The sequence below is a fragment of the Gavialis gangeticus genome, unplaced genomic scaffold (assembly GCF_001723915.1).
Source record: "Gavialis gangeticus isolate Ggan-Ray unplaced genomic scaffold, GavGan_comp1, whole genome shotgun sequence".
NCBI lineage: Eukaryota > Metazoa > Chordata > Crocodylia > Gavialidae > Gavialis > Gavialis gangeticus.
In genome coordinates this window covers 105,864,281-105,876,948 of record NW_017729031.1, presented here as the reverse complement: position 1 = coordinate 105,876,948, position 12,668 = coordinate 105,864,281, and the positions used below count along the sequence as shown (strand labels likewise).

General features: G+C 44.6%; 1 protein-coding gene across 2 annotated transcripts in view; it reads left to right on the top strand.

Moving 5' to 3' along the window:
* NOP58 (NOP58 ribonucleoprotein) overlaps positions 1-12,668 on the top strand; it is a 66,551-nt gene that overhangs the window by 52,148 nt on the left and 1,735 nt on the right. For both annotated transcript variants that reach the window (XM_019523506.1, XM_019523507.1), the window contains exons 13-14: positions 2,871-3,004; positions 11,626-11,747. In XM_019523506.1, coding sequence (XP_019379051.1) covers positions 2,871-3,004; positions 11,626-11,747 — 256 coding nt within the window. The remainder of the gene's footprint in view (positions 1-2,870; positions 3,005-11,625; positions 11,748-12,668) is intronic.

The window sequence follows — 12,668 nt, the reverse complement described above, 5'->3', positions numbered from 1 at the left end:
CCGACGTTGAAGCAGGATGCGAGCATCTGTTATAATCTGACAGAGTCCCTGTCTTGCCAGTTGTGCTCAGCTAATTCCTGAGCAAGGTGGCCACTGCTAGTCTGCTCAGAAATACCCTTTTCACACTTCATTTAGGATGACAAGAATCTCTGCTATATGAAAGTTCAACTAGCAATAATCACGCCTCGGCCAAGCCTCGTGGTCTACAATACTGCCACTACACAAAGCTATCTATAAGCAGCAAGAGTACAGTTTCTTTTGAGAGTGGATCCATAATTGTTTCCTGTGGCCCCCATGTGCATACAGTGAATCTTAAAATCAGTCCTAATGTATTTAGTTGAGATGGGTTTCAGATGAAGCATCCAAACATGCCCTTCTAAAGGAGAGAGGGAGCCTTACAAGGGGTTAAATTTGACCATCTGTAATAGCAGGTTAAAGCTCATTGATTGTAAATAGCACTGTAGTGATGACCAAGCGGGTTACTTTAATACGTTTTCTTCTTGTTATCACAAAGTGAAGCATAGGTTGTATTAGGCAGAAGTGGTGTACATATTTAAAAAATATATACTGGATATACGTAATAGGCAGCAGTACATGCTCCACAGTAAGACTGCCAGACACTTCCCAGCATAAGACCCTGATTTCAGTTGCTTACTGTTTTGTCTCACTTCTGCTTTTTTGGCTGAAATTCTCCATGCTGGGTGTCTGCTGTGGTATTTTATTTTTTGGGGGGGGGGGGAATTTCAGCCAAAGTATTTTAACTGGTGGGATAAAGCTAAAGGGAATATTTATCTTGCCAAATTGAGACCATCACAGAGGAGGGCTGGGGGTGGTGACAGATGAGGGACATCTTCCCTTTTCCCTTTCCCATGAGAGATGAAGATGCCAAGTATTTGAGTCGTTAAGAGAGAACTGTGAAAAGACAGATGGAGGTGAGATAGGGAATGGCACTAAGGTTAGAAGATCCACCTGGGGAACCCAGCTCTCTGACCTGCTAGTTTGTCAGTATCATGCTATTTGATAACACTTCTTTTTGCATTTTTAAAAGTCTAGGATAATGTAGATGTAGAAGTGCTGCAAGAGAATTATGGTTGTCAAGTCAAGCATTCAGAGGTTGGGAAATGCCAGAATCAAGGTTTCCAATGCCACTTCTGTTTGGTCCCCTTTGTGTGTGCATTACATGTAGTCCTTAATCACGGGACCATGCTGTTATGTCAGCAGGACCCAAGACATGTTGAGTCATCAGTTAATAAGCAAATTGAAGAGAGAGAGAAAAAGCATGTACTCTGCTGCTCGTTGTGTTAAAACCACACTCTGAAAACGGTTGTTAGTTTTCCTCATGAACTGCATTAATTTATACCAGTGTCTTAATCGATATATGTGAAGAACTTAATCTCTTTCACAACTCCTTTTTGAAAAAAGTGTTTATTCCCACTTTACAGTGATGAAATTGAGATACAGAGATTAAGGCCTGAAGTATTAATTTTGGGTGTTTAGTTTGAAACACCTGGGGCCCTATTTTTTTTCCAGATATGAAGCTGTTTTGTAGCACTTTGATTGCCAGAGCACAGCTTCCACTGACTTCATTTGCAGCTGTGAGTGCTCAGCACTTCTGCAAATGTTTCCTTAGGGTTTCAGCATGGACAGCCAGACAGTAATTGCTGTGCAATTCATAACTGCCTTGGAAAAGTTTCAGTTAAGTAGCATGTGCTCTGTGATGGGGTAGAATCCATTTCTCTAGTGCACCTTCATCTGCCTTAATTGTGAGACTGCCTTTCAGTACCTGCAACCCATGTAATATTTGCTGCATGCATTCTGTCTTCTGCAGTTATTGAGGCCACAGCTTCCTCAGTATGCAGTTTTTATTGGTCTCCAGAACAGGTTGAAAAAATAGTCTTTACTTCTGTGGCCGTATAAATATATTGTAATGTGTATGCCTGAGGAGCCTGAATTATGACTGTACCTTAATTCCAGTGTTTCCTTACTTTGAAATGTTTTACTTTTGTAAGCATTATGCTGTCTTAACATTGCTCCTTTTATGTAACTTGGGATTCTGTGTTTAAACCACAGGTCAGTTGGTAGAAATTACTGCTAACTGATTTGTCTTCAGACAAGGCACCTTAGCAAGTACCTGCCATTAGTTAAGATAACCCTTTGACTGCTCCAGGGGTTGGAAAAGGTGTTGCAAGATAGAAGATGTCTGACAACAGGAGTGGGATGGGTAGAGAGTTGTGGACATATGCTAATGAGGATTGCTGTATTTTGAACAGTTGTAAAAGAAGCTGGAACTAAGCAAAGGCTGTCAGAGGGGGGCCTGCAGTATTTGGGAGGATAGTTTTGGGCTCTGATTGGAATGGTGTATCTAATTGTACTTTGCAAATCTCTCCCTTGTCTAAACAACAGGACATCCTTTCTGTATTTCTGGGAATGCTTGTGCACACTGCCAAGCAGATGACCTGATCTTCCAGGTCCCTTCCGTCTATAGAAACCTATGAGAGGGGAGAGGCCTTAACTACTAAGAAATCAACTGAATGGGTCACTTGAACTCTTTGATCAGAGTAGAATTGGAAATCTTTCACCCTTCTAATGCAAGCAAAAATGACTTTCATTTGAACTGGGCCTTTCCTTGCAAATGAAAGTCGTGTTCTGTAGAATATAATCCCAGTAGCTGTCCTGTCTGCAAACAGACCTGGCTACCACTAGTCCTTCTTACTCTTTTAGTTATGCCATTTTCATTGAGACTTTTCCAGTGAGATAATGTTGATAGACAGTAGAAAGTGAGCATATCACCTCTTTGATCTCATCTGTCACGCTGTCACTTTCTTCCTTCCTTTCTAATTTAACAACTGGCTTTGTTCTCTCCATTCCAGTGAAGTGAAAATATTTGACCCATCTGGTGACTCTACGCTTCCTACTGTTGCAAAGAAGCGCAAAATTGAGGAGGTGGTAGAAGAGGAGACAGAGGTTAAAATAAAAGCAAAAAAGATCAAATTGGAACCCAAAGGTTGGTGTCTGTATCTCTCTTCTGCACTTCGCTGTATGCATTTTATGATGGGATTTAGGGTGACGTTTGGCCTGTCAGCATTTGCATTTGTTTTCCAAAGTCTATAGACATTACATTTAAGAAAAGGAAAAACCAAAATGTGGTCTAAAATTGGACTGTAATTTGTGTGTTCATACAAAACTGTACTGTCTTTGTAGCGTTGAAGTGTTGTTGTGTGGAGGGGATTTAAAACTCTGGCCTTCACTGTAAGTTACAGAATTACATCAGTGTGCCAACTTTTTATAGGTTTTAATGTGGGAGGTTTGTTTTTGGTGTTTTTTACAAATATGGATAAATATTATCCAGTGGCCAGGGAATCCATGACCAAATTAGGAAAATTAGAATTTCAGATGAAACAAAGGACCTATAAAAGTGTTATAAGGAGATTTTGCACTTAGACATGTGTTTTAAAATGAACAAATGCATATGTTCTACTGTACAGTGATAAATCTAAACACAGTTACCAGTTCATTCTGTCGTGAGTTACCAGGTAAAAGACCTTGGATTCTAATTTTTATGGGACTATTAGTTTCTATAATAAAGATGCCCCCAGTGTCCCAAAGCCATGATGCCCCTGGTGTCCCAAAGGCTACTGCTCTGTACTAGCTCTAAATAGTCTCCCTTTACACTTTCTTGCCACACCTTGATGTAATATTGATTTTTTTCAAAGAGAAGCTCCCCCAGAGTCCTAGAGTACAGTAGAGTTGCATCATATGTCCATTTAACTTATGCAAATTCATCATACATGTATGCCCCGGAGTGCTAGTTGTTTGGATTCAGCCTGCAGCTGCCCCCCACAGCACTGTCCATGGGGCCAGCAGCCCTGCTGGGAAGCTATGCACGCTGGCCAGGTGGGAGTTTTGTGCAGGCTGCCCTGGGCACTGCGGGAGGCTGCCTTGCGGGAGGGAGTGGATTGTACCACTGGGCAAGCCCCCTGGCTCTCCTCCACCCCCAGCCAGCTCCTGGGACCTAGCGTGCGTGTAGCCTGCAGCTGCCTCCCGCAGGGCTGTGCACAGGGCCAAGCAGCTACATTGGGAGCAGCCCTGCTGGGAAGCTGTGCATGCTGGCTGGGCGGGAGTTTGGTGCAGGCCAGCTGATTTTTCAAAGGTAATTTTGACCATATGTGATTTTCGCCTTACGTGCTGACTCTAGAACCTAACCCCCATGCAAGATGTGACCATACTGTATGCCCTTGTCCTACCTTAGTTAGCAACTCCCCTCTTGGACCCTGCTAGCCCAAATTCAACCCTTCACTAGATGAGCTGTCCTGGCCCATACATGCCTCAGAGTACCCGTTGCCTTAATGGCTATTTGGGGCCTCCAACCTCCCCTACAGCTGTGCCCAAGCCTTGTAGGTTTTACTCAATACCATTCTGTCCCTTGTAGAGGCCTCCACCTTTTTTCTGGTTGCAACCCTTCAGCCCTGGCCCAGTGATTCAGGTCCAGCCTTCTTGGCTTCAGCCCTGTCAGTTGGCGGGATCTCAGGGCCTCTAGCCCTTTTCTCTAGCTCTGAGCCCCTGGCCCCAGAATTTGCCCTTCTGAGCAGTTGGATGCCTGGTCTCTGCCCCTCTGGACTAATCTCTTCCTTCCTGGGCTATGGTTCTTGCACCTCTTGGGCTATGAGTTTGCCCCTCTTGGGCTACGGGTCCCTGACCATAGTTCTCGCCCCTGTTGGCCACTTGTTTTGCTCTTCTTGAGCTGCAGGTCCCTGATCCCTGGTTTTCATGCCTTTTGGGCTACAGGTCCCTGGCCCTAGTTCTCACCCTATGTGGCCACTGGGCCCTTGGCCCTTTCTTGGCTGTTGTGAGCCCAGCCAGCAAAAGTAGTGATGTGCCCCTCAGGCACAGCTAGGATCTCTACCTCCCCAATAGTTTCAAACCCAAACCAACATCTAAACTATATTCAAAAGGCAAGCCTTCCAGCTGTAACTAAACTAAAAGCCCTCTGGCTGTAACCCAAAACAGGCTGCCTCATGGACTCTCAGCATAACCCCCAGCTTGCTGGCTATATGAACAAAGTTTCCCTTACTCTGGGCAGCTTCCCCTCCCTGCAAGTCCTCAGAGCATTACTGATGGCTCCAAAGCAGCAAAGTGGCCAGCCATGCACTCCCTTGCAGACTTCCTGGTCCACAGCGTCTTCCATACATAGTAGCTTGCAGGGCCAGACTGTTTGCCTGCTCTCAAGCACTGGCTTTATGCACCTGCTGAGCCCTGCCCTGACCAGTCATGCGACTCTGCAGCTCTCAAAAGGTGCATTCCCTTCTTGTGTCTGACCTGCCTGCTTTCTCAGCAAGGGCTTAGCAGAATAGCCAGCAGTCCCTTGCTTCTGGGCCCCTACCTGTCTGTCTGGGTACAATTTGCTACTCTTCTTCCTCTCCCCAAGGAAGTTACCCTCTCAAGGCAGGTCTGCGTGCAGCTTGCCACCTATCTGTTTGCTGGTGGCCAGTTCATTTAACAGTTGGGTGGTCTCCCAGCTGCAGTCAGCCTGTTCTAGGCAATGGTCTCTTGACTGGCTGCAGGTGTTTCCCTCCCCTTAATGCAGCTCCCGGCATTCCTGGCTGCCTACCCTCTTGCAGCTAGACTCTGTTCAGCTGCCCTGGGTCCTAACTACAGCTTTCTCTCCTCTTAAAGTGACAAGAGCCCCAGGCTCCCTGTCACAGGGTGCCACTAAAAAGTTGTCTCATTTTCCCCAGGTGTGCATGCATGCAGATGTGCATATAAAGCCTCAAAATAGATGTTTTAATCCTCTCTGTGGCAAAGAAGAACACAGTAACTCAGAAGGGGAAAGAGATCTCTTTAACCCCACTCACTTTTGCACATGTTTGAGTTAGGGTTGGCTGTGAGCTGCTTCAAGTTAAGTTAGCAACTGCAGTGCTCGCCCCAGCTGGCAAAGCCTGTAAGTGTTGCCAGAGCACAGAGCTGCTTCTCTGTATCCCTCATACTCCCAACTCCAGCAGTGGCAGAGGTGTAATATCAGAGCAATTACACTGGTTCTGCACCACTCCAAGATAGTTTTATGCTGAGGCAGTCTTTCTCTCCGTTTTGGGCTTTCTGATTTTATGGTCCTTTTTGTTCTGGTGCAGTGGCAAGGACTGGAGCCACTGTCTTACCACTCTGGACAGATAAACTTTAAGGTCCTGGTAGGTCCTGGTCTGGGTTACAACTTCTGTTCTGATACTGGGCAACAAGATGATAGAACAGGAGTAGGCAACGTTTTTTTGGCCGGACTGTCAAAAAACACCACAATGCCTACTTTGGAAGGTGCCAAAGTGCCAGCGTGTGAGAAAAACAAAATGAGGGCAATGGGTACATGGCAGGATGTCCTGCTGCCCCTTGCCCCCCAGCCAAAGCCCCTGTCTCCCAGCCCAGGCTCCCGGCTAGCAGCACCTACCCAGAGCTGGGGCCGGCTGCAGCCAGGAGTCTCCAAACGGCTGTGCTGGGCTCTGGCATCAGCTCTGTACCAGTATGTGCATGCATGCATCAGAGCAGGCTGTGGGGGAGGGGCCTGAGGCAGCACAGCCCCGGTCTCTCCCCCACTCCTGGCACGGAGGTGGTGGCAGGCTTCCGGAGCCCGGCGCAGCTCTTTGTAGCCAGCCCAGGCTCTGGGTAGCTGCAGCAGGCAGCTGCAAACAGCTGTGCTGGGCTGCACAGCTCCAGCATCCTCTCTGTGCTGGCGGCGACTGCACAGGCACCTCAGGGCGGGCTGCACTGGCCCGCTGCCTGCTCCGAGTTGTGTGTGGGGTCACTGCCAGCACAGAGCTGTGGAGCCCAGCACAGCTGTTTACAGCCTGCCCCCTGCTTGCTGCAGCTGCCCAGAGCCCAGGCTGGCTACAAACAGCTGTCAGGCTCTGGAACCCTGCCATCACCTCCGTGCCAGAAGCAGGGGAGAGACCGGGGCTGTGCTGCCTCAGGTCCCTCCCCCACCACCCACACCGAGGCACAGATGCACACACTGGTAGGGAGCTGATGCTGACCCCTGTGATAGAATAAGAACGTTCTTGTGCCTCCTTATTCTAACTCTGATTTTGCTTTTGAAGTACACGAGTCTTCTGCTCACTGCTGTTTCTGAGACCCTTCTGAATGTGTTGCCAGTGTCAGATTAACTCTCTTGATTATAGTCTTTTTTCCATATAAAGGCAGATTATGGAAATAATGCTATAGTATAAAAACCTGTCTTGTACATCCTTATATCTCTTCCCCAAGACTTCCTCCAAAAATTTATTGCCTTGCAGATGTTTCTTACATTATGATCCCTCATGGGGGTGGGGGTGGAATTATATTTGCAGTTCTAGTGTAGATATTTGTGTGCTCTGGAAGGTGAGTTTTATTGTTCACAAGCATATTAATATATGTCATACCTTCAGTTAGAAACACTATATCTGTCAGCTTGATTTAGGCTCATTGAGTATGTGCTTCTTTCAACATCTGGAGGAGTGTGTAGAGCTTAGCTATAGCCATTGGAAAACTTGAACCACCAAGAATTTCCTGGGCAGGAGTGACTTCGGGCTGTTTGAGTGATTTGGCAAAGTTAAGCTGTGCCGACCAGGGCACTTGGATTTCTCATAATTCCATGTACGAGGCAGAGAGAGTTCTGTTTGCTCCCAGTAAAGTGGGGAACATCAGCTGGATATACAATCTAAAAGGCAGGATGATCCCCAGGCAAGAACTAGCGACACAGATTTATCAGGAAGAATTTCATTAAAATCTTCTTAAAAATAAAGAAAAAAATGTTAAGGTAGGAATAGAGTCTGAGATCCTGGAACACAAAGTTGAGGGCATTTCAAACTTGCCTCATGCCATCCTTTTATTTCTGTCCTCTGGTACCAAAACAAAGGTGTACTTCTTTTGTAATGGCCAATATTAGCAGTGTATAGGTTTTGCACTAATGTTTACAAGCCTACCTTTTTCAGCTAGCCCTTTTGTCAGCTCCATTTAGGCCAGCTGTCTTTATTTTCATGTTATTTTCATGATGAGAACTGAGGCCCTAAAATGCTGGGTGCTGTACAAACCAAGGCAGTCATAGTTCCCAAGGTTTTGTTTCCCTTTTCTATACAGACCAGTCCCTTCTCATTGCCCCTTATACCAATGACTCTCTTAATGGTGCCATGAGATTCTCTCAAGGGTAATGCACAATATTAGCACCATTAGGTGTGCAAATGCCAACATGATGCACAAAATAAACCCAGAAATTTCATATAAAAATCCATTGTGTTAGAAGCATTCTGACCTGTTGTGGTTTTTTTCTTCATTGCAACAGACTTGCTCTCTTATTTTTTCCATAGTCAAAAAATTAGTGAAAGCTAAAAGCTGGTGTTTTCCGAGTGGTGCTTTGAATTTAAAAATGTTGAGAACCACTACCTTACGCTTTTTCAATTCACACTCTCATAATGTTAATACTCACCTTTTGTGTCTACTTATTTCACAATGTACACTTCCAAGTCACTGTTGAACTATTAGGAACTAAGAACCACTGTCTTCTCTGTGTGTGGAATTACAAAATAGATCTTTGTTTAGAAAAGTACCTGTATACTTGCTTTCTCAATGTACATCCTACTCCTTTCAACAGTCTGTTCAACTAGATATCCACTGTAAATTCTTTCTACTTTACAGTCTGACCATCCACTAAAATGTAATTTTGGTGTTCTCTGGCATGTGCTAGACAGACTTTGACATCACTGTCTTCCAGTAGAGAACAGAGTTTCACAATTTTGGCAAATAGTTGTGTGTTGTAAAGTATACAAAACTGGAGCACATTCAGGAAGTTCATTTAGGTTGCTCTGGGCTTTCAAGTCTTTTTTTTTTTTTTAAATACAGTAATCTAATTCTTTTTCTCTTGTCTTCCAGCATTATACAGACACCAACTTGAATCTTTGTCTCTTAATAACCCACACTGGGAAAAGCCTTTTTTTAAAAGGCTCTTAAATTCCCCAAGGATGGCAGGGATATTCAGGGGCAGGGGCAATACCTGAACTAAATTCTAATAGTTTTTAGTTGTTAATTGTCCCTTTAACACCAGCCTGTTTTAAACCAGTGTGGGGAAAAATGGTATGAATCCATAGAAGCTTACATGGTTAGACAGAATAATTGAGGCTGTTGCTAGCACTAACGCTAGCCAGCACTTCCAGTAAAGCATTTTGCTTTCATTAAAGCTCATATAGTACACTGGTATGACTTCTTGCAAGACAGGACTTTTAAGAGAGAACTGTCATCCTAAAGAAATTAATGGGGTGAACCCTGCAGGGTATGCAGCTTTAAATGACAGGGTTGTATATCATGGTGTTGTGTACAATGTTAGTCATATACCATTCGACCTGTCATATGCATGCTGGAAGAAATTAAATGATCTATATACAAAAGCTTGGTATGTAAATGGATATTATTAACAGACTGAACAGCGGACGCACATGAATAGAACTTGGGGTACAGTCCCAGCACAGTGTAAGGACATTAGTCAAGCTCAGTTATCGCAGTGCTGTTGAGTTTCAGTGCCTGATGGGAAAGGTGCTTGGCGTTCTTGTCAACTACTGTGTATTGCAAAGAAACCCCACTGAGCTGAATGACTTAAGTGCTGGACTGGGGGGGAAGAACAGAGTCCCAGGAGCCTTTATCTTTACTCTGTCCTGGTACAAACATTTGAAATCTTGTGATGAGCTCTGCAGGAAACAAGCAGTTTAAACCTTTATGAAAGCAGCCTTCTGCCAACAACTTGACACAGCTCACGAGCGCTGAATACATTAGCTCCCATAGTAATCTGTGAGACAGGTTCCCTTAGCCTAGTATGTCAGGCTGATGACGCACGCAGTAATAGTACAGGCTCATTTTCCAAGGTAACACCCAGCACTGTGTCTGAAAATATGCTCTTTCACTTAGTAGTCCAGATGAATGAAAACTTGCAGTACAACAATGGTGACTCAGAAAATAATTTACGCCCCCAATGTATACCAGAATAATTGTACACATGCCATTTGTTTCAGGTTTTTCTTTGTACATGTTATGAACAGTCGCAAGTGATCCTATAATTATGTGTTTGCATGTATTAGAAGCAGTGTGTTTGCATGCTGGACTTACATGACTGACACACAATATAACATTAATATATTGTACATACTAATTCCTTAACCTGGAACCCTCTAAAACTAATGTGGCTTTAAACATTTTTTATGTTGGAAAAGTGCAGATATTAGCTGTATTCTGCTGTAGACAAAGGCAGACATTTTATTTACCCATGCTATTTTTGTCTTAAGATTGGACTTGAAGTAGATATTGATGCAGTCTTTTGAGTTCTGTGTCTTGTTTGTTACTTTGAGGATCTAAATGTGTGAAATTGCAGCAGAGCTAATAGGAAGTTTGTGTATTATCACTTTGGTTTTTTGTGTGTGAGGCTTTCTTTTATCTTTTGCTGGTGTTAATGTGTTAGCTCTCCTATGCTTTCAGAATAGATTCTCTTTTTGGGGAGTGTTGTGAGAAGTGTTGCTTCCTCAAGTTGCATTTCTGGTAGCATCTGTACCGCATCACAGATGCTGCTGGTGTCAGCATGCCAGTTCTGTGGATGATGAAGAATTGATTGATGCATCCTGAACTTATGCATAGCAAGGCGTGACACTATGGAACCCAGTATTCAAGTCTGATTTAGTTAAGCAAAACGTGATTTGGTAGGGTGCCAGTTGGAGCACAAGTGCCACATAGGGTGTCAGATCAGTAATAATTTCTGCTTATCTGCAGGTTCCTGAAGTTCTGTTGTCACTAGTAGTAACTTATACTGTACTTGCCCATGTATTCTGATAAGATAACTGTTGGAAGATGGGTCTGAAAAATAAGGTTCACAGAAGTTTAGGGCTGGAATGGACCTTGTGAGATCATCAGGTCCAGCCCCCTCCTCTGGGCAGGAAAGACTGCTGGGGTCAAATAACCCAGCAGTCTCCTTTTGAAGATCTTCAGGGTAGGTGCTTGCACACAGCCCCCACACCTGGGGATTCTGTTCCAGAGTCTGGTGTCACGAACTGTGAAAGGTTAAATTAGAGAGGTAAGAGTGTACCTGGCCTAACCAGCATACTATAAGCCATTTTTAGTAAATAGAATTTTCACCATATATCCAATATATGTCTCTGTCTTTATTCTGTCTGAACAGGGGAAGTATCTCTAGGTTTGCTCAGTCTTGCACATTAGCAGAATGTTGAAATGTTAGTTGCAAATACTTCAGTCTGTGTAAGTCCACCTGTTATTAAAGTATTCCTGTTTGTCTTTAATGTGTAGGCATTGGTTTATTTCTTATAACTTGATGCTGGACTCAGTTGAAATCTGCTACTGGCTCAGTGAATTTGCGTTTGGATTCTGGTGTCCTTCAGCTGATTCTAGCTGTGGTCAAAATATTATTAAACTGCTAATGCTGGGGAAGACCTCTCCTGTTTAAGGACTGTGCTCCCAGGATAATTCAGAAACAAGTTGAAGTACTTTGATAAGTGGTAAAGGCATGTGGATCTATTTGGGATGCTTGAGCCTTAAGCAGAGAATGCAAGCTGTCCTTCTGCTGTAAATTTTCATGAGCACCGATAGCATCTCCTTTTCCTTTTTTCCCAGGTACAGAACAGGCAAATGCAGAAGAAGGCGAAGTTGTGAAAAAGAAGAAAAAGAAAAAAGAGAAAAAACATAGAGCTGAGGAAGAGGCCGCTTTGGCTGAGGAGCCGTGTACTAGTACAGAAGTTGAGGTGAGATGGGAATTATTCTAAATGCTTACTGTGGTACACTTCAGGAAGATATTCTTCCAAAAACATGGGGAAGAGGGGGAATACCCATAGCTCTGTGGAGAGGACTGTTTGTTCCTTTGTTCATTTAATTTTGTGATGTTCCGTCTTGTAGCACGCTAGAAGGCTCAAGTTAGAAAGTAGAATCTAGGAAATTCAAGATTGTCTCCAAGTACATCTTTTCCTCTTCTTCCATACAATGAAATCCCATTCCCAGACTTATAACTCCACCTTCTAAGCCTGGTGCAATGGTTACCTTTCTTTGAGACGACTGGGCAGGGCGTCCTCCAGAACAAATGAGGCATCTCTAAATTAGTCGGGATTCCTGCACCCCTCAAGCTGGAGTGCAAGTACATGGTGCTGTGAATCCTTTAGTCTCCTAAATGGTAGATGTGTAAAGCCACTGAAGGAATCTAGCTGCAGAATTTTGAAATACTAAGTGGATGATGTTCTTTAAAAGGGGATTTTCCTTCCATCTGTTTAGGGTACCCGTGCTAGCTACAGTTGTGAGCTCCTAGTACAGGGGTTGGCAGCGTTTTTGGGCAGAGTGCCAAAAACATCCACATCCTCGACTTGTAAGATGTTGGCATGCCAGGAGCAGACGGTGGGGGGAGCTGGGAGGGGCCCAATCCTTGTTGTGGCAGTGCAGCCCTGACCCCTGAGGTGCACTTGTTGCTGGTGGTGAGTGCGCACAAACCTCGTGTCATGGAAGGGGCTAGGCATGGATGCTGAGTGCCCCTGGAGACTGGGGGGGCATGGTAAGCTCCCTCAGGCAGCCACAGCACTGTTGGGGGTGGCGAGCACTGACTAGTGTTGGTGACCACCTATAGATGCTGTCAGCAGAGTCAGCCAGTGGCAATCGCAGACACCCCCCCCCCCCCCCCC